Source organism: Triturus cristatus, chromosome 10 (assembly GCF_964204655.1).
Source record: "Triturus cristatus chromosome 10, aTriCri1.1, whole genome shotgun sequence".
In the NCBI taxonomy this organism is placed as follows: domain Eukaryota; kingdom Metazoa; phylum Chordata; class Amphibia; order Caudata; family Salamandridae; genus Triturus; species Triturus cristatus.
Window position 1 is genome coordinate 610,378,685 of NC_140593.1, and position 21,735 is coordinate 610,400,419.

A 21,735-nucleotide genomic window follows, 5' to 3' on the forward strand; every position below is an offset into this window, starting at 1 on the left:
GCCTGCCCCCCTTCAGAATTCCAATGCTGTTAGCCAAAAAGCTATTTGCCTGGGCACATAGCATAACAGTATATATGAATCTGCATCTAGTTCTTTTTCTTCTTAAGGCTTTAAAACAGACCGAAGAAATAGATTTCCTGTATCATCAAATGTGTTATTTCTGTACAGTAATGTTATTTTCGTAACTCTTTGTAAAATATGTATTCATAAATCTACTCTATGCAATAACTCTTATGTTGCACATACTCCTGCATGCGAACACAACCAGCTCTCTCACCTCTTTGTAAATTTCAGCTTATGACTTTGTAAAGGACATTGGGTGGTACTTTATTTTACTACTTAAAGCAATCAGTTGCACTTTTGTGAATAGATCAGCCTTTTATAAATGCCCAAACATAATATTATATATATAATTATTAATATCAGTCATTGTCTGGATTAAGGCGTTTATTCCTAAGGGCACAAATACATGTTTTACTTTTCCTCGCGGAAAAGCAAAATATGAAAGACAGATTCAACCAAAATAAAAATAACAAAGAGGGTTCAACTTGGTATGTCTACCTTGCTTATCTTCTCAACTTGGTTCACATTGCAGTTTTCACCCAAATGCCCTTGAAAAATCCTCATGAGGCCTTGCACTTCAGGCACCTGATCACAGTCACGTGTAGTCGAACAGAAGTTGTGCAGCAGAGCAGTGATGCCCAAAAAGGCATTCTGATGTGCTTCTGGCGACTCCAGAAGAGGCTGAAACCAGAACATTTCATTAGTATATTGAAAGTTTCAAGCTTATTAAAATAATATCAAATTGATTTAAACCTTTGCCGAGGTAACAATATAAAAATCGATTTTAAAATACGTAATTACATAGGCATAATTTATAAACAGCCTATTAAAATATCTCAAGAAAATTCTTAAACATTTTAAAAAGATTATACCATACGAGTCACAAATTACTAACAGTAAGGCAGTCAATAACCTTTAGCTTTTGTGTGACTCACTAATAATAGCACAGGAAACATAAAGTCAGATTACACACATTTTGCTCTAGTCTAATTCAGATTTGGATCAACATCTGTCTTGATAAACTAGTACAAAAGTGACATCTGCAACGACTGACTGGTTCTTAATTGCAAGTTTCACACGGCCAGTTTGTTACTCTACGGGGCATATTCACAAAGGTAAATATACACTTGTCTAGTAACTCATATGTATATTCAAACCTGCATCCAGATGTAACTCTATACATTTTAGCTAGTCACCATCTCAGTTGCAGATTTACACCTCGGTGTAGCCTTACATGTCTACAAGAGGTGGACCATCTACAAAAGTTACTTTGCATATGTATGTGGAGATTAACACCACTATTGCTGAGCTATCCCTAAGGGAAAGTATAGGGAAAGTTATTAACGTTCTTTATTCTATAAAATGAGTTATAAAGTGTATATTAATGTAAAATATAAATATAAATTAATTTAAAATATATATTTACATAGTTCTTATTTATTTTATTTTTTTTCACACATTTGCACTCAAGAGGTACAGTAAACAAATGTACAAGCATGATTAATACAAGCAAAAGCAGTAAGGAAAAAACACAAAACTGCGAAAAAACAAATGTAAACAATTCATTGCTAATCCCAATCCCTTTCAAAATAAACAAAAAGTTCGAGAATTACCATATTGATGTTCAGTTTACAAACAAATAACTCCAGCAATAATCAGGAAAAACACACCAGAGTGGATTACATTTTGGATAACATATCTCCCTAATCCTATCACAACCCATGCTTGATCAAAATTAAGAGATATCGGGGAAAGAGACTTCTACTCTTTCATACATTCCTGCCACGTCTTTCATCTGATCTATTTTCCAGCCTTTCCAAGAGGGGTGCCCAGATTTTAGCCACCCTCTTTTTCGGAGCCCTACCCGTGTGTACATACAAATTGCTCTCCAGGTGGTAAATGGAGTGAAATCTGGCCAACCATTTATTGAAAGTAGGAGGATCTGGTCTGAGCCAGTCTGAAGCAATACAGATCTGAACTACTGCCATGGCCACATATACAAAATATTGAGACTAATTGCCTACCTCTTGATCATCTATCCGTAACAGAGTGAGCTGGGATAGAAGGCGTATCCATGTGTGCGAAACAGCCTCTAGAAACCCAGTGATGCCCTGTTTAAGCCCCTCCGACTTAGAACAAATGGGCCAGATCTGCATTTTGGCCACTGCATCGTGGGCAAGTTATACCTTCCCTTCTTGCCCAGTTTACTATTTTTGCAGGGGCATATAAAAGTTCAAAAGTGTCTTAGTGTTGAGCCTGTAGCCATGCAGATAATAATACCAACTGGCCTTTCTCCAAATACTCATATAATTGTACTTCATTGATACCCAGCCGCAAACTCCAGTTGTTTGATTGTTTTGCCATATTGCCCTGCTTAAGCTCTATTAGAAACTGATAGATCTGACTGATCCTACTTTCTGCTAGTTTACCGAGCTGCTCTATCACCGGGATATTCTACCCCCATACAGTTCACCTGGAACATTTTAGCAAAAAATCTTTGAACTGAAGAAAATAAAAAACAAAAAACACCTTTTAACCCCAAAATCCTCTCGCATCTCATGAAAAGATTTAAATTAAATAAGATGAAAGAAGTCCCCATTTTCCCTACTCCACATTGTTCTCATTTACTACAATACTTGTCATGAAACACAGCTGGAAGGATCTGCACTCTCCACAGGGGAGTGTTGTAATTATATCGCTCAATTCCCAGTTTACTGTTGACCTAAGACCATATCTTCAATGCAGATTGTACTGTTTTAATTGTAACTTTTTTTAAATAACTAGGTTCTACTACTATTAAAAAACATGCATTCGCCTCTTCTCCCTTCAAAAAGGAGAAGCAAGATGGTGGCCGCGTGAAGGGCCGAGTGCAAGCTCCTTTCCCTTTCAGCGGGGTTCGAGACCTAAAGGAAAGAAATGCTTAGTCATGTGCCGTGATGGGAGGTGGATGCCACACCAAGCTTTTTAGTGACCTTAGCCGACAGAGAAGATAGGGACCCCGCAGAGTATTGGGTGACTGCAGAGTGCTGCTCCGTGTACACTCCGCTGTTTGTCTTGGAGGCAGCTTTGGGCGAAAGCAGCAGGAACCACGAACGCAAGCAGAAAGGCAGATATCTTTCGGTCAAACGCTGAGAAGATCGGTTGTTGCAATGGCTCCGTAGGGCCCTCGAACTGTTATTCTTCACGCTGGTGACCTGGCTCTGACACATCCCCAGCGAGATCCCTCAGTGGTGAGCCAGGTGGGGGGTGTACATTTACCGAGGACAGAGAGGGACACGTTCGCGAATGAAGACGCGGGACCACCGGGAAAGAGAGGTGACGTTACAAATGGCAGAGGGGATAAAGGAGGCAGTTGCCCTTTGATAACAGAAATATTAAAAACGGCAAGCATGCTCAAGAGATTTCCTGCAGATAAATAGAGACAGTCTGGCCGCCTCACTGGGCTGTCCCCACCGCTTACTTCGGCAGTGGGCTCTAACTTGATGGTTGAGGAGAGCAACATTATGGATGCTCTGCCCAAAGAAATGGTTTCCATTGAAGCCAAGCTCTCTGGTGGAGGCTACATGGGAAGTAGAGCTGCATGGACCTCAACCCTCAGGTCAGTGTCAGTGTCAATATTGGAGGGCGCTCTGGCACAGACTTGCAAGATGAGGGTTCTGTTGTATCTCAGCTACTGGACTCTAGTCAAGGCTCTAGAGTAAATCCCGGGTCTAGAGACATACTACTGGGGCCTGCACCCACTTTCATATCACAGAGCATTAATGCCAGGAATTAAGTTGCTCTGGTCAGTATTCACCCTTCCAGGGCACACGTGGCAATGTTCGAAGGTGCAATGCATGGGTCTAATATTGAGACATTGAAACTAGAACTTGATAAAGCTCCCTATGTGACTTCTAGTGTAAAACAGCCCATTACAGGTGGTGCTATTGCCACTCTGATTTAACAAGAGGTTTAGATATCACAGGTACACTGCCTCAGAATGTTTTGGTGTCAAGTCAAGGTGAAAATCAGTGGACAAACCTTGGTGCCAATAAGGAACGTAGCCATGCCTGCACTGTTATTATGAAAATACCAAACCCAACCAGGGATTGGTTGAATCTGGGGAGAACTTTTTTCCTTATCTGAGCGCTCAAGTCACACCAGTGATTCAAACTCTCTCAACGGATGGAGTTTCGGACTGAAGTCTAAAAGCCTCCCCAGGGGACTTGAGCGAGCCAGCAAAGGTTGGCGCATCTAGCCGAGAGAGGTCGCGGAAGAGTATGAAAAAGAGAGCTGCTGAACATGGTATTCAGCAGGGAGAGTGGCAGAATGAGAGGTGGAAGAAAAGTGGGGGGAGATGGTGTGAGAGGGCTAAGGGAAAGAGAGGAGAGAGATAGGAACAGGGAACAAACTTCTTCAATAGCTCTCTGTAGGTGAAAACGTCACTAGTGCTGAAGACAGGGGAGAATGGAGAAGGCTGCCATAACACCTCATTGAGTATCATTGTCTTCTCGAGTAAGGCCAATGACTCGTAAGTTCAAAGGGGGTAAAGAGGGGAGAGGCTTTGTCAGTGCTATCATCACATCATCAGATTAGTGTGCTAATTTGTGCTCCCTGCCCCCTTCTGCAAACCCCCTATGTCGATGTTCCTGCGTATTCGTTGGGCAAAGGGCTCCATATAGACGGCAAAAAGTAGTAGCAAAATCGAAAGGCTGCAACATCAGCTTATTGACATGAACAACTGCCCTAGCTTGCACTTAACTGCACCATATTCAGCATCAGAGTCACGGGCCTAGGCCCATTGTAGTAAGTACAAGTTGGAGATATGGCCAGTGGACCAGAACAAATGCCTTTTCAGCGTTAACAGATAGCAAGAGGGCGGTTGTATGAGACCTCTGAGCTTTATCAAGCAGATGGCAAAGATGCTAAGTGTTGTCGCTGCAACTGTGTTTGGGTAAGAACCCAGCTTGATGGGGGTCCACTAGGCTTTCCATGGCATCCATGTTCAGCAGCGAGATGGGGCAGGATAAAGAGCAGTGAGTGGGATTCTTACCAGGTTTAGGATTAAACTTGATGGTCTCCAATTGCTTTGTATCAGTGAATGTGCCGGTTGTACTAAAGGAGTTATATATACGGGCAAGAATAGGTGCCAGGATGGATGTGAAGGTTTTGTAAAAGTCTACAGTGTAACCATCCTGGTCAGGTGCTTTACCGGGCTGCAGTCATTGTATGGCCATAAGTACGTCAGTGGTCTGGAGGTTTCTATCTAGGTTGGAGGAATCGTTTGCGGGGAGATGGGCCAAGGGAACCTGTGCAAATAAAATTCAGCATCCCTCAAGTCCAGGGCTTCAGCTGTGTATAGGGTGGAGTAGTGTTCAAATGCCTGAGCTATCTGTTCATCTTGGTCAACCTTAGTGCCGTGAGAGTGCCTAATCTCTAAACTTTTATGTTGGAGGGTCTGGGCCTGAAGCCTATGCGGCAGTAGTCAGTCTGTCTTGTTGCCCCAGCATAGTATTTCTGCTTTGTACGGGGGAGCGCATATTCAGCTTTATCAATGTCAAGGGCTTTGAGTTGCTTGTGGGCCGCCATTAGCTTGTGCCGTGCTTTAAGAGAACCTGTGTGCTTATGCACTGCCAAGTCCCTCACTACAACCTCCAGCTGTGACCATTTGCCCCTCCTGTCTCTGTTCATATGAGCCACCATGGCGATAAAACGGCCTTAAATACAGCTTTCAACATGCCCCATGGCAGTGCTATGGGGGTCTCAGGGGTATCATTGGAAGCCAGGAAGTCTCAGATGACGTTTGTTATTTCAATGACTGTGACATCACATACCAAGAGTTTATGATTAAGGCGCTAGATACAGTGGTGCAGTGTGGGACCCGGCAGGTGGCATGTAATGGATAAATGTGGATGGTCTGACAGTGTGGCTACTCTGATATCAGCTGCCTTAGTTGCTTCAGTTAAACGCTGGGAGGTCATTAAAAAATCCATTCTAGCATAAGACTGGTGTGCTGCGGAAAAAAATGTATAGCTTGTTATGAGTGGGTTGCACAGGTGCCATACATCGACTAGTCCTAGTTCTGTCAACCAATGCCGACTTTTTGGCTATAGTGCTCCTGCCTGTTTCATCCTCTGGGACGATCTAGCTAGGGAAGCATCAGGGACGAAGTTGAAATCTCCCTCCAACATAATAACTGTATCTGGGGTGGCTAGCACTCGCCCACTGCGTCTTTAAAGAAGGTATCCTGATTGTCATTGGGGCATAGATGCTTGCTAGCATCAAAGTATGGCCCTTTATGTCAATGCATAGAGATAGTAATCTACATGGTATCTCTGCTTGGGTCTGGATCACCCTCCCTGGAAAGCGTGTGGTCAGCAATACTGCTACTCCTGCTTTCTTCCCCAGCCCTGATGAGAAGTATTGGTGATTGAACCATCGAAAGTGCAGGCACTTCCAATTGCCTTAAGGAGGTCTGTTTCCTGAATAAGGCAAACATCACATTTAGAATCCCTGAGCAATGAAAGGAGTGCCAGCCGTTTCACTGGATTGTTGAGGCCGCAAACGTTAAGACTCAGAACCTTAATCATGTGGTGTGAGGCAGGTGGAGCTATTGATGTAGAGGTGATCTAGGCCCCATTTCGGTGATGTTAGAGCAGGGGTCTCCAACCTTTTCTGTAGTGAGAGCTACTTCTGTTCAAGGAAAGTCTTCCAGAGCTACTAGCAAATTTTATACCTGTAAAATAGTGACTACTACACTATGACCACCCAAAGCAAGATTTTCGGTAGTTACCACCCAAGTATACCAAGTGCGGTTACCAGCAGAAATGCTGGGAAAAAGTTATTCAATATTAAATGCCTCCCCTTGACGTATGAAGTAACATTCAAATCTTGACTTGCCCTTTGGCACAAAGGACATAAGCACAGCAGTACGTCTCCCCAGCTCAGCTTGAATTATCATACACCAGTTTCTGAAAATGCACATTTTTCTATCTAATACTACTTTCCACTGTGGGCAAACAAACTAACTTTTTCAGAAGAAGCCCCATTTTTGAAAACTAAAACTGCCTTTAAAATATCCGTTTTCAGTTTTTGAGAAATGCACAGTCTCAAAACATCAGCTTGTCATTGTCATCATGTACTCCCATGTACAAATGCCTCATATGGACAGACTACTTTGAATTCCCAGGTATTACGGTCATATGCCATGGATGCTCACCAGTGTTATATGAAAAAATGTTCCTAGACTTCTTTAAAGCCACAATTCAGTTATGAAAAACATTAATTAGTCAAAGGGCATCTGGTACATATAGAATTAGCATTGTATCATTAATGTACCACCATTTTCTTTACAATGCAAACAAGTATATCCTCAAAAGACACAAAGGCACAACATATCGCTCCAATGGTATCACGCACTTGCCGAGGCACGCAAAATAATTTCTAAACCAGTGAAGCTGGCTTCCATTGTTTTTTTGTTTTTTTGCGTATATCAATTGGAGTCCACAAGTTGCTTCTGGATTTTCTTTCCATACTTCTTTTATTTTTTCTTTTCTAAACAAAGTATATGTACAAAGCAGTCGACACGTGTTTCGTCCAAACGGACTTTCTCAAGGCTAAAAAATATTGATGAGTCCGATCGTTTGTAATCTACTGACCATGTGGTGTCTGACTAGTGCCAACCAGATATGAGCTGTTGGAACTAGAAGAAAAGGGGAGAACAATAAACAATACAACTGGTGAGTTCCCCACCTGGGAACACAATGGTGAATTAAAATTAAAGGGTCCATGTCGTTGGTGAGAATCATGTCTAGCCTCAGGTGGGGGTGGAGAGAGTCAGAATAGGAGGTTTAAGGCTCCCAACTCTCCCAGGTCCTTGAAGAGGAGGGGAGTAACCTTGTGCTTTAAGTAAGCGAAAGAAGCAAGAGTCAGCAATGGGAGCAGGCCTCCTCTAGTCATTGTCTGATTCTGAAGTGCTGTCTTTCCTTTGAAGTTGATGCAGTAGGGCAGCTCATTCCTGGTAGCGCTTTAGGGCAGAGGTTTTGCAGAATCGTTTGTTCTTCATGCTGGGGGATGGGGTGCTGCAGCTGAAGGGGATGTTGGGCGCCTGTGTTGAGACTGGGGAGGAACATCAGTCTGCAGTTTGTTTACGTCCATAGGGATTGGTCTTTCTCCAGGGTGCGCAGGCTGTGGGGTTCGATCTTCCATACTAAGGTAGTGTGGAATGGATGCCCCCATTTGTATCTGATCCCTTTGTCACAAAGAAGATTGGTGAGCGGTCGAAAGGGCCCTGTGGTGCTGCAATGTAATAGGAGATAAGTCCTGATATAGCCACACCTTTGCACCCTCAAAGTCAATGGCATTTCTGTTGTGCACTGAGGACATGATGACTTCTTTCTGTAGATAATAATTGAGACAGGTAGTATGTCCTGTGGTTGCCCAGGGGACAGAGCTGGGTGGCCAGCTTTATGTGTGCAATCTAGGACAATATCCTGGTCTGCCAGGGCATGAGCTACCTCATGAAAGAGGCCAAGAACACAATCTTCCAGCTTCCTGGAAACGGCCTGTAGTGGGGAAGAGGAGAATATTGCAGCGCCATGACCTGTTTTCAAAATCTTCCAGTTGGTAGTTAAGATCAGCATTTTTGTCCCGTAAGATGATTTTCCAGCGTTGTTCTTATAATTCTTTGTCTTGAGAATCGCAGGCCTGCTCCAGGGAGTCGACCCTCTGGTCCAGTTCACCCATACGCCTCCTGCTGTCTTTGACGTTGGTCGCTATTTCCTGTTTGAGGGCTGCTATGTTGTCCCTGAGGGCCCCAAAGAGGCTATCCAAGAATGTCCCTGTGACTGAGGCTACGTCATCATTGGAGCCCTCCGAGTTGGTGGCAACAGGGAAGGATGCCGAGGTCAATCCGTCTCCACTTTGGTCACTTTTCTTTGCAGAGGGCTTTGTGAGTAAGTCTTTAATAGTTTAGTCTAGTTTCTAGTGTTGCGGGCTGAAGACATGATGGTGCCGGGGCCAGGCAAGAACAAAGTGGGGGTATGCAGAGGACAGTATCACTTGTTGGCAGTGAAGGGCAGGGCTCTCTGCTACAAATGGTTCTTTTCACTGCAAATGCAATGGTGACAGAAGGAGCAGACAATGAAGGAGGATAAGCACCTGAGCCGATGAGTCCAAGGTAGGGTGCCTCAGTGGGCTACAATCCAGCAGATCACAATGTCACATGCCCTGGGCCAGAAACTAGACTCTTCAGGAGGCCCAAAGCTAAGGCCAACATCTCTAGTGACTGCTATAGGAGGGGCTCCCACAGCCACAAGCCAGCACCCAGGGCTTGAGGGTCAGGATCAGTAGTGCAGGCAATCAAGGGCGTGTGTGGGACCGATAAGTGCCCCGTCTGTATCGGGCCAGTGGGTACTAAATTGTGGTTGGAGGTACCGGTGCTGCACCTCTGCACCCAGGGCCCCTCCACTCCTGATGCAAGCCTCAGGGTAGCAGTGCATCTGCAGTGGATGATAATTTGCCCTCATGCAGTGTCCCTAAGAGGCCACAGATAACGTGATGGGGGTCTGTGGCCCTGATGTTACATCTGCCCGAGGCGTGCAAAGAAGAGGGGCTGCCTACAGTCAGCGGTGTATTTTGGGCAACTGCATGTGGCACCTACCCCATGCACAGAAGCCTTAGGGCTCCTCACCTCTTCCAGGTGTCTAATCTTGGGGCCGCAAGGCAACCCCAACATCCACAAAGGCCAACAGGCTGCCCATGCTTTACTGACCTGGGGGTGAAGACAAGGCGGGTGCTTACAAATTCCACTGCACTTCAGGCTGCGTCGATGGGAGGCTGTGGCTGATGTGGCAGGGCCCACGGTCCTCTCTCCTCACACAGGTGGGCCCAGCATCCACCGGGTAGAGGGCCGCCCAGGGATAGCAGTGAGTGTAGGGCAGCAGCCCTGCTTCACTTTACCCAGTCACTAGGGAGCACGGGCCCCGCAGGAGGACAGCCACTGCCTTGGTTAATGCCACTGGTCCTGTAGGTAGCTGGGTCTAGCAATGCTCTCTGTTCTTCACTGCTGCCCCCAATGCTTCCTATGGCCGTCTTCTGGGCAGCCACAGATTCTTCAAAGGCCAGCAGGCTCTCCCCTGTCCATTGGTCCAAAGCAGGTGCGAGTCTCCCCACTGTCGAGGCAGGCGAGGGGGCAGGAACTGTGAAGAGCGGTGAGGCCACGCAGGCCGTTCCTGCCGATGTAGTCAGGGCAGCACCGCAGCCGCTATTTTGTCCATGGACACGCTGACCTCCATCTCTGGAAAAAATTGTGTTAGCCGGGTCGTCCCGCCATGAAAACTGCTTCCTTGGCTCCCGCTATTACAGGGGAGTCACCCCGCACATTTTGGCAGTGCAAGGCACCTTGAAAGGAGCTGGGACTGCCAATGATATCAGCGACGGAGCTCCATGAAGACACGTCTTACATGTACCATTTTGGACATGCCCTCTGTACCTTATTTACTGCACTATGATGCAACATCATGAGGAGACCCAGTTGGATAGCTGAAAAGCAAGAGTCGTTAATAGGAAATTGCAGGGGGTGGTCAGGCGGATTTCCAAAGCGTGCACGGTAATTGATGAAAGAATTACAACAGTTGAGACTCGGGCTACAGCACTGAAAGCTGATGTAGAAAGCCTATTGAAACAATCTTGTATGCAAGAGTCCCAGATCACAGATATTCAGCAAAAATTGGAAGACTTTGAAAATCGGCAATGTAGAAATAACTTACAGATATTGGGCATGGAGGAAGGTGTTGAGGGCAACGATGTAATATCTTTCTTTGTTAAATTGTTTAAGGGCACCTTCCATGAGCTGGAGAGCTGCAAATGGGAGGTACAGATCCAAAGGGCACACTGGTTTCCACTCATAAAGAGGTCAGCTCAGGCCACCGGTACTGGCTCCTTAACACCAAGGGCAATCATTGTCTACTTCGGAATATTTTTGTTATTACAGGCCATATTTAAGAAGGCTCACCCCAATTTTATATGGAACTATGATGGGGTTTCCTCATTCATGAGGCATGACTTCTGCCATGCTACGGTGTAAAGACCCTGGAGGTTTAGGCAGCTTATAAGCCCTTCTCAGGAGAAATGAGCGGATGCGTACCTAATGAGCTCTGCACATCTAAAGATAATTTACAAAAACGGAACATGGTATTTGTCTCTGAAATCCAGGCCAAAGAATATCTGGATGAGATGGGATGGGGTAAGGGATTCTTGAATGTTTACAAATGCTAATTTTTTGAGATACATGTTGTTGCAGTAGAGGGCTTTGAAATTTTGATCTGTTTTTTGCTATAAACACAACTGTGTTTTTGCTACAGCTGTCTATGATGCTTAGTGTCACTGTTTGGCTAGCAGATGGATCCTGAAGAGATTAATGTTTATTTTCTATTTTATTTCTGTTTTCTCTCTCTTTTACTGTAAGGGGCTGTGGCTGCTGTGACATGCTGAAAAGGGAGAGGAGCATGCAGTCCATCTTACAGACCTGGTTGGTCTGGTTACTTCAAATGGTTGGAGGGGAGGGCACATGGGTGGTGTGGGGTGGAGTGTGGGTTTTAAGGGTAGGCAAGTGGGGAGAGAGGCAGGGCAGGCTGGGGGGCAATCAAGAGTTGGAAAGGTTAAGAAAGGTTGCAAGCATCAGGAAGATAGGATTGGTTGGCTGTCTGCAGGGGTTGCTCAAAGATAAGTGTGATTTGGCAAGATGTATAAATGGCAAGAGCAGGAAATTATTGTCTGTGGGCTGAATGTTCACTGTAAAAGGAGGAATGTAGCAGAATGACTGACATTTTACAGGGCTGATATTATCTGCATGCAGGACACTCACATAGAAGGGTCAAAGAAACATCTGTTGGAAACCCCTGTATATCTGATACTGGCACACACTACACAGGGGACCACTACAAGGCTAGCTATATTGGCTCGAAGAAAAATGACGAAGGTCATCTAGAAACTCAAAGATACATATGGTTGTTGTGCCTTGGTGGAGTGTTTGCTTGGGGGTTGCATTGTCACAGTTTGCTCTATTTATATGTCGAACTTGGATGATTCAGCAGTAATCAATTTTATTAATGTCGAGCTCGCATCTTGGGCTAATTTGTGGAGATCTAAATATACATATTAACAATGGTCCAATTGCTCAGCCTATTGGTCATTTTGAGGGCAGGAAACCAAGGGATTTCGAGGCACTACAGACCTTTAATCAAATCATGGATTGGTGGCTGTGTGGAAGCAGCTGAGCGTTTCAGACCCAGTTTATACATTTTATTCACCCCCCATACAAAGTATGTCAGACTTGATTATTTTTTAGTTTCAACTGCCTTTCTTAACAGGTTAAAAAATGAAAACTTTCCTTGGACCTTGTCAGACCACAACCCCTTAGTGATTTAAATATGGCCCTTGACAAAAAAGCTCTAGCCACAGACCTCGTAATTTGATGGGGGATTGTTGTCAAATGCGTAGTATGTGAATCACATGAAGAAATGGATCCTGGCTTTTATGGAGGTGAATAGGAGTAGTGCCCCTAGTAACATCGTTTGGGATACCCTGAAGGCTGGCATAAGAAGGGGGACCCTCAGCTTTAGTTTGTATAGACAGAAAATTCAGGCTTAGAATCTGAGTGCTAGCAGTGAGGAGCTGAGCAACCTGGAGGCCCAACTTAAACAAATGACAATGGATAATGGGGAATCACAGGAGGTAACATATAAGATCTCAGCAGTGAAAGTCAGGTTTAATGATATCTATCCTGGAAAGGCAGGCAAAAAATAACAGGCCCGTCGGTCCGAGTGCTACAAGTACAGTGAGAGGGTGGGCAAATTGCTGGCACTTCGGACGAGGCAAAAGAGGGACCAAAGCAACATTCACGATTTTAAGAACATACAGGGGCAAATAGTAACTGCTACAGAGGTGATACTGGGAGTATTTAAGGAGTTTTATAGCAAATTGTATCACTTAGAGATTACACCTACATAGAATGAGATTGGGCAATATCTTGGACTTTTTGCAGGAGGGCAGTTAGATACAGACAAGAAGGCTGCTTTAGACGCTCCATAGACAGGTGAGGAAATAGAAGCAGCTCTGGGTATACTGCCAGCCGGTAAAACGGTAGGTCCAGACAAAATTCCACTTGCATTTTTTAAAGTGTTTTTTCTGAATTATGGGTTGATTTCCGCAATTTATTTAGGGAAGTGCAAGATGGGTCACAAGCTACACTATCCTGGGTTTCCACTAATTTTGCAGTGTTTAAGAAGAAGGGGAAATCTCAACTGATCCAGGATCTTGTAGGCCTATTTCCTTAATAAATGGGGATGCGAAACTGTATGCTAAGATCTTGGGATCCTGGTTCAGTAAAGTGATTGGCAAGTTGGTAACCCCATGGAAGCATTGGTTTACTCCTGGAAGAGGGACTAATGATCATACTAGACATGTAATTACACTTTTCGATAAGGCTGGTATTACAGGTGATCCCATGTTCCTGATATCACTCGATGCCGAAAAGGCTTTTGATCGGGTGGCATGGGATTTCATGTGGGCTGTACTTAGATGGAATCAATTTGGCCCAGGTTTTATAAGAGTGGTACAGGCATTGAATAGTAAGCCAGTAGCCAGACTGCAAATACTGGAGACAGAATCTGAGGCTATTCCTTTAATGAGAGGAAGGCAGGGGTCCCTACTTTTTGCCTTATATATCGATCCATTAATTAGGAGGCTTATCGATAAGAAGTTAATTGTTCCATCAGTTGTGCATGACCTAAGTAAAAAAGCATTAGCCTATGCAGATGACATCACAGATGAAACACCTGAACCTGAAATAGTACTAAGGGAAGCAGAAGCACTAAGGTTTGGCAAAGCGTCTAGGTATCTTTGAAATAAGAATAAAATTCAGCTAAAGACTGGGTTGCGTTAGTGGATAGTCACAGAACCGAGAATGCTGTATACTTGGGAATTAACATCATGAGTAAAGTAGAGAGGATAGTCGAATAAAATTTTGCCCTGGTGCTGCAGAATACTAAGAAGGACTTTGGACAGATGAATAAGTTACATCTTTCAATAGTGGGGCGATGCAATGTAATTAAAATGTTCTTTCTACTAAGCGTACTTAATTTTTTCAGGGTCATTCCTTTCGAATTTGATAATTGCTGATTCAAGCGGATGGAGGATATGGCCTACAGTTTTATTTGGTTATATGCCAGAGCCATAAAGGCCATCAAATATTTGATGCTACCTAGAGTGAGGGGGGTGTGGGCTGTACCTAATTTTAGGTTCTATTATTGGGCGGGCGCCTTGAAATATATGAGGACTCTAATTATAGGAAGCAGCCGGGTGATCAACTGGCAGAGGACCTACCCCCTATGTATGACCTTTTGCTGGGAGACGAGGCAAATACCTAGTTCTAATAAATTAAAAAGTGAACGTACATCAAATCACCAAATAAATGTGCATTAAAAATACATTCTCACTTTCACTAACATATTTATGTTTATTTACTGTTTAGTACATTTTGATAAATATGAAAAGTAGCATTGAATTAATTTGAAATTATTTAGAATTCTTGATAAAAATGTAAACGTTTAATTCATTTGTATTTCATATTAACATTAAATTGTATCAATAAGAAAATATTTATTAATAATTATAGATATTTTCATACTATATATATATATATATATATATATATATATATATATATATATATATACTTTTTAACCATCACTTTTGATATTCATGCCGATTGTGGTATACAATTTTTATTGTAATCCTTAGATGAATACAATACATTTATTACTACTGCTATATAATATGTATATATAAAATGCTAAAATATTTTAAAGTTAAATTTTTATATATATATATTACCTACTGGCGGTCGCCAGTAGGTAGTTATAGTTAGGACCACGTTTCCATAGGAAATCCGCAACATTCTATTTTGAATAACTTTGGCGCCGGTCGACGAATCCTTGCGAATTTTTCAAAATAGGTGGGGCGCTCCGCTCCGCTCCTACCCTGAAAGTCTCGGGGGGATTCGTCAAGCGGGGGCTGAGATAAAAGGGGGGTCCCAAAACGCGTTTTTCCCATGCATTTTTCCATAGGACCTTTAGACACAGCTACAGCCCGAACGGCTGAACAGAATTACTAGAAATTTGGCAGAGAGGTAGTCCTCAGGTCAAGGAAGTGCCTTTTGTAGGTTTGGTGTAAATCTGTTCAGTAGATTATGAGAAAATAGCCTTTAAATCAATATATATATCTGTAAGCGCGCTCCGTGCGCGCTGGGTGCGCGCACCTTGCCGTGCGCGAGCGCAATTCTGATTGGTTGTTAGATCTTAGTAAACATTCGAATCGGTGGAAATCAGGAAGCGGCGGCCGCCATTTTGTCTATCGCATAAAGAGGGGGTGATAAACAAAGAGGGAGAACTTGAAAAGGGGGCAGAGTGGGTAGAAATTGACTCAGTAGGCATTGTAAGGGGGTCAAAGTAGGACCTTGTAGGGCAAAAAAAAAGATTTATATTTTGTTAAAAAATATCGCCGTGCATCTGAAAGCGGTTCAAAAGTCCCGGTAATCCTGGCGCTCATTGAAGGTGCGTCACCCTTGCGGTAGAACCAGAACGCTAAATATCAAACGCAATTTTCTCCAATTTGAAGAAAGAATAGGGTCGCACTCCAGCGGTATTTTTGTTGTTCAATACTCCATTTATTATCAATTCCCTTCAGTCCATAAATCCAACGCAAACCAACCAACGCGTTTCGTTAACTTCTGTTAACTTGGTCACGGTTGTTGAGGTATTGAGCTCTGCTCACAAAATGACATACATAGATCCCAATGTGGTCAAGGTTCAAAATTGTCATCGATTGATGTGGTTATTTGTTTATTTATTTGCAAGCCTACTCATAAATTAAGTTTCAGCATATTAAAGGGGACTACATCTCCCAGAAGCCTGGGATTGTAAACCCCGGAACTCACAGGAAATGAAGTCATGACATTTCCTGTTGTTATATTTGTTTAAATGTAATCGTTTTTTTGAATGGGAACAACCGCGACCAAGTTAACAGAAGTTAACGAAACGCGTTGGTTGGTTTGCGTTGGATTTATGGACTGAAGTGAATTGATAATAAATGGAGTATTGACCAACAAAAATACAGCTGGAGTGCGACCCTATTCTTTCTTCAAATTGGAGAAAATTGCGTTTGATATTTAGCAGTTTGGTTCTACCGCAAGGGTGACGCACCTTCAATGAGCGCCAGGATTACCGGGACTTTTGAACCGCTTTCAGATGCATTTAAAACTGGTATGGTGCTCGCCGATTATTGAAAGACTGTTGTTGGTACAATTAGCGCTTTTTCAAGTGGAAAACACGCCGCTCGGAGCCCAAGCTTGAGGTAAGAGACGGCGCTGTGATACTTGTTACGCTGTAAACTAAATCACTGAATCACCCCTAGTGAATACAGGGAACTATCGGCTACGAAGTGGGATTGAAGCACGAAGTTAGTGTGTGATTGCCAGCAATAAGTTTTGAATGGAAAAGGCTGTATGAAATTTAAACACTACTAAATCTTTGTTGCGAAACACCCAACAGCGTTCCTCACCTTAAGAGTATAAGTTTAAGACGGGGTCATTGTAAAGGACACACGTGTGTGCACTATAATTACCATTAAAATAGTAGGTCCATGTACAACGCAAAATGGAAAAACGAGAGGCTAAAAGACTGGAACAACTAACGACCATGTTCGAAAAAGGAAACTTACAGAAAGAACCACAAAAAATAAATACATCAGAAAAAATGGACACCAAGAGCAAAATACGCCTGTGGGAAAGGTTAAGTAAAAAAGAAATCAACAAATCTTGGGAATTAATAACTCTTCAGAAATACTTGGAAGTGGGAAGAGTCCCTAGAGGACTAAGAATTATGCTAATGCCTAACCACCAAGATTCGGCCAATGACCTTTTACAAGAGTGGGGAGAACACACTTTAAATTCATCACTTGGATTAATCAAAATTTTGGTGAAACATATTGAAATTGCCTTAAACAAAATTAAGGAACAATTACAGGAAACAGAAAAAGAGTTGGAAAATCTGAAACTAAATGGGGTAATGCAAAAATTTAAAGATGACCTAGAATGTTAAATTAATAAACATGAAGATGTGGTTCGTCAGAGAAAGCACAATAAATTTGTTCGAGATACAAATGACTACGCTGAAGGAAGAATATTTACTTTGGCACGGAAATTTGACCCATTCAAACAACAGGGAATGGGCGACACCTTTGCAGGAACATCCAGTAGTTTTTCCTCCCTAACCTCCACGGAACTGAGCACGGAAGAATCAGAAATAACAACAGATGGTGCAAGGTCAACTTTTTTAGGGGACATGCGCCTTGTCCTCCAACAACGCCAATGGGAACGAAATCAAATGGCGCAAAGACTAACAAGAGGAAGGGGAAGAGGGAATACCTGGTACCAAAGAAAACGCAACGAAGGGGAAGAAGAACCAAGTACCTTGAGCGAAAGGATTGGTACGAAGACCCGAAGTATGAGGCAGAGGAAGGAGCAATAAACAATGAACTTCAAGTAGTCAATTTATCCAAGCGGGAATTATCGGTACCTGAAATCTCGCTTCTAAAAAGAGGAATACATTTCTGTCCAGTGCAAAAAATGGATCTTGCACAAACAAGAGTGGATCTCTATTTATATATACGTAAGATTAAATTGGCAAAATATTTTTGCGAGAATCCGAAAAAATCCAAGACCATTAGTATACTGGAATCTCCCACATCTACTTTATTGGCAAAGGAATCCAATGACTATCTGACATTATTAAATCTAAATGCAGAGGAAGGGGATGAGATACCCCTGGAAACAGCAATTCCACAACTAGGGGCAGGTCTCAGTGAAAAACGATCAAAATCCAAGTTCTACCCCCAGTTACCCGCTGGAAACAAAATTGATGTCTTTCAAGAGGCCATCATTCATGATCTTTACAAAATCACGAAATCTCAATATAGAGACAACCTAACAAGCCTGGAAAGAGAGGCTTTGAAAAAATTGGCAGACGACAACGAAATAGAAATCAAAATGGCGGACAAAGGGGGCAATGTAGTAATATGGGATCGAATCCTATACACTTCAGAGGCACTACGGCAACTACAAAATGATATGTATTACGAAACATTACACACAGATCCCACAATGACTTTCAAGTTGGAAATGGAGAAAAAATTGAAATTTTGGACCACCAAAAATTTGATAGATGAAGAAGAGCGGAAGTATTTATCAGTGGACTTTCCAAAAATGGCGACTATGTATTTTCTCCCGAAAATACACAAAAATCAGAAAGAACCTCCAGGAAGACCCATTTTATCTGCTAAAGGCTCACTATTTGAACCGATGGCCAACTATATTGATCATTTTCTCATCCCACATGTAGCAGAATTACAGTCATATATCAGAGATACAACTGACCTCCTTAAATCTTTACAAGATGTGGTATGGCAAGCAAATTTCTCTTTAATAACAATGGACGTAATTGCCCTGTACACTAACATTGACAATGACTTAGGCTTAAATGCAATTCGTTACTTTTTGCAGGAAAGAAACATTCATTACAAAGATCACAATGAAATGTTACTGGATATGATCTTCTCATGCCTCACTTGCAATATTTTTTTATTTGGAGATGACCTCTACCGACAGAAGAATGGGGCGGCTATGGGCTTTTCATTTAGCCCAAGCTACACCTGCTTGGTAATGGGTTGGTGGGAGCGGGAGATGGCCTGGAACAGCAAATTTGAAAAATACACCCAGAAAATAATTAAATGGACACGCTTTATAGATGACTTATTAATCATCTGGAATGGAAATGAGGAGGAATTCCAGGATTATTTTGAGATCCTCAACAACAGCGTAACCAACTTGAAGTTCACATATGAAATAAGCAAGGAAAAGGTTACTTTCCTGGACACTGAAATATATGTGAAAAACAATTGCCTGGAGTCCACCTTATATCGGAAAAGCACAGCAACGAATGCCACCCTCGAAGCAACAAGTTTCCACCAGCCCTCCCTAATATCAAGCATACCCTATGGGGAATTTCTCCGTCTTCGAAGGATATGCAGTGAGGATGAGAAATGGAGAAAACAAAGTGCAGGAGCAATTAAAAGGTTCATAAAAAGGAAGTACAACAAACATACGGTTAAATCTTGTTGGAATAGAGCCAACCAAAAATCTCGGGAGGAATGTTTATCACCATCAACAACAAAAAAACAAGAATCCTCTGAGGAACCAATAAGATTGATATTGGATTATACTCAGGAATCTAAGGAAATTGTGGGCATTATCAAAAAGAATTGGAAAATATTACAACTAGATGGTACCATGGGAAAAGTAATGGGATCCAAACCAACAATAACATACAGGAGAGCTAAAAACCTAAAAGATCGATTGGTGCACAGTCACTTTAAATCAAGTAAAGCGAAAGAGACCTGGCTAAGAACAAAAGGGTTTATCAAATGCCAAAATTGCAAGGTGTGTCAAATCGCAAAACCAACAAGCGAAACAACAATGGCCAACAATAAAGTTTGGAAAATCAAACAATTGATATCATGCAAAAGTCAATACGCAATTTACATAATAGAATGCCCTTGTAAATTAAAATACGTGGGAAGCACCATATGTGATCTGAAGAAAAGAATTTTGGAACACACACGGGCCACTAAGAATAAGGACAAAAATAACGCAGTGGCGAAACACATGGAAACCCACCACAATAGTAATTGGAAGTCCCTAAGTTTCTATGGAATAGAAACGATCCCTATCAATGTACGAGGAGGAAATCGGGAGAAACTACTGTGGCAGAAGGAATCAAGGCACATCATAAATTTTAGGAGCATGACACCGTTTGGTCTGAAACAGTCGGAAGAACTGTATATACATCTTTAATGAGGAAAGAACTTCACAATCATGTGGAACCACAAGGATGGACTCTATGTAATATAATTTTTGGTTTAAAATTTTGACTCTTTTGTTTAAAGGATTGAACTCATGTGATTTGTCTCTTGCCATGAACAAATGTAAAAATTCATGGAAGCATTTGACATAGATTAAGTGTGAAGGGCCAATTAGGGCCCTTAAATATGAAATATGTGGGTCTGCCCACTAGAGGGCATGATTTGAATGTTTTAAAACGAGACATCACAATGAGCGCAAGAATATTGAGCTCTCCTCACAAAATGACATACATAGATCCCAATGTGGTCAAGGTTCAAAATTGTCATCGATTGATGTGGTTATTTGTTTATTTATTTGCAAGCCTACTCATAAATTAAGTTTCAGCATATTAAAGGGGACTACATCTCCCAGAAGCCCGGGATTGTAAACCCCGGAACTCACAGAAAAAGAAGTCATGACATTTCCTGTTGTTATATTTGTTTAAATGTAATAGTTTTTTTGAATGGTAACAACCGTGACCAAGTTAACAGAAGTTAACAAAACGTGTTGGTTGGTTTGCGTTGGATTTATGGACTGAAGTGAATTGATAATAAATGGAGTATTGAACAACAAAAATACCGCTGGAGTGCGACCCTATTCTTTCTTCAAATTGGAGAAAATTGCGTTTGATATATATATATATATATTCACTGAAAAAACCATAGGTTTCACACAAGTTATAGTTAGCTGTACATTTCACTCGTAAAAAACCAATGAAATTCCCCGTTATAGTTAGTGCAGGCAACTATAACTCACGCGACCGCAATCCTCTGCTGATGCTAATATTGTATTTAGACACTTATTTGCCCATGTCTTCTTCCATTAAATTTTAGCTATACATATATTACAAATATTTTTTTTTCATAAAGACACATATGTCATCAGCAGAGGATTGCGGTCGCATGAGTTATAGTTGCCTGCACTAACTATAACGGGGGAATTTCATTGGTTTTTTACGAGTGAAATGTACAGCTAACTATAACTTGGGTGAAACCTATGGTTTTTTCAGTGAATTTGCAAGGTTTTTTAAATGCTAATTCCTAACTATAACGTGTGTGAAACCTATGGTTTTTTCAGTGAATTTGTACGTTTTTTTAAATGCTAAGTTACTTTACGCCATTCGTGGCGTGCGCGCCCAGTTAACGCAGTTCGTTCTGTGCGCGCACGGTGCGCTTCGCGCACCGCGCGCCCACTTTACGCAGTTAGTGCCGTGCACGCGCGGTGGTCACGCGGTGCGCTGCGCGCACCACGTGCCCACGTTACGCGGGATGGGCCATGTACGCACGATGCGCTTCGCGCACCGTGCGCACGTGGGGGACATATTATGTGCTTCGTTGTGAAAGGTATTCATTTTTAGTTTCCTTGAAAAATATATGCCATGCAGAAATGGTGCCCTTCGGGCACCATTTGCACACGGGGTGGGGAAAGTGTGGATAATTTTTTTTTTTTTAATAATTTTAACCGTAAGCGTACGGTAAGCGTAATCGGCGATTTTTCGAAAAAAATTAAAATTGTTTTTTTGGCCTTGGGGGTTTTTGGGGGACACCTATATCGATGCTGGGTGGTTAAGAACTAAATATACTACCCCTTTAGATGTTTTTTGACTTTGTTTATGCTGCCCCCCTCAGAGTGCGAGAGAGAAAATGGCGGCCGCCGCTTCCTGGTTTCGACCGATT

General features: G+C 42.5%; 1 protein-coding gene across 1 annotated transcript in view; it reads right to left on the reverse strand.

Annotated features, from left to right (window-relative positions):
- The window catches only part of APOLTP (apolipoprotein lipid transfer particle homolog), a 1,292,669-nt gene that overhangs the window by 785,929 nt on the left and 485,005 nt on the right, over window positions 1–21,735 (reverse strand). The window contains exon 11 of the mRNA XM_085632129.1: window positions 562–744. Coding sequence (XP_085488255.1) covers window positions 562–744 — 183 coding nt within the window. The remainder of the gene's footprint in view (window positions 1–561; window positions 745–21,735) is intronic.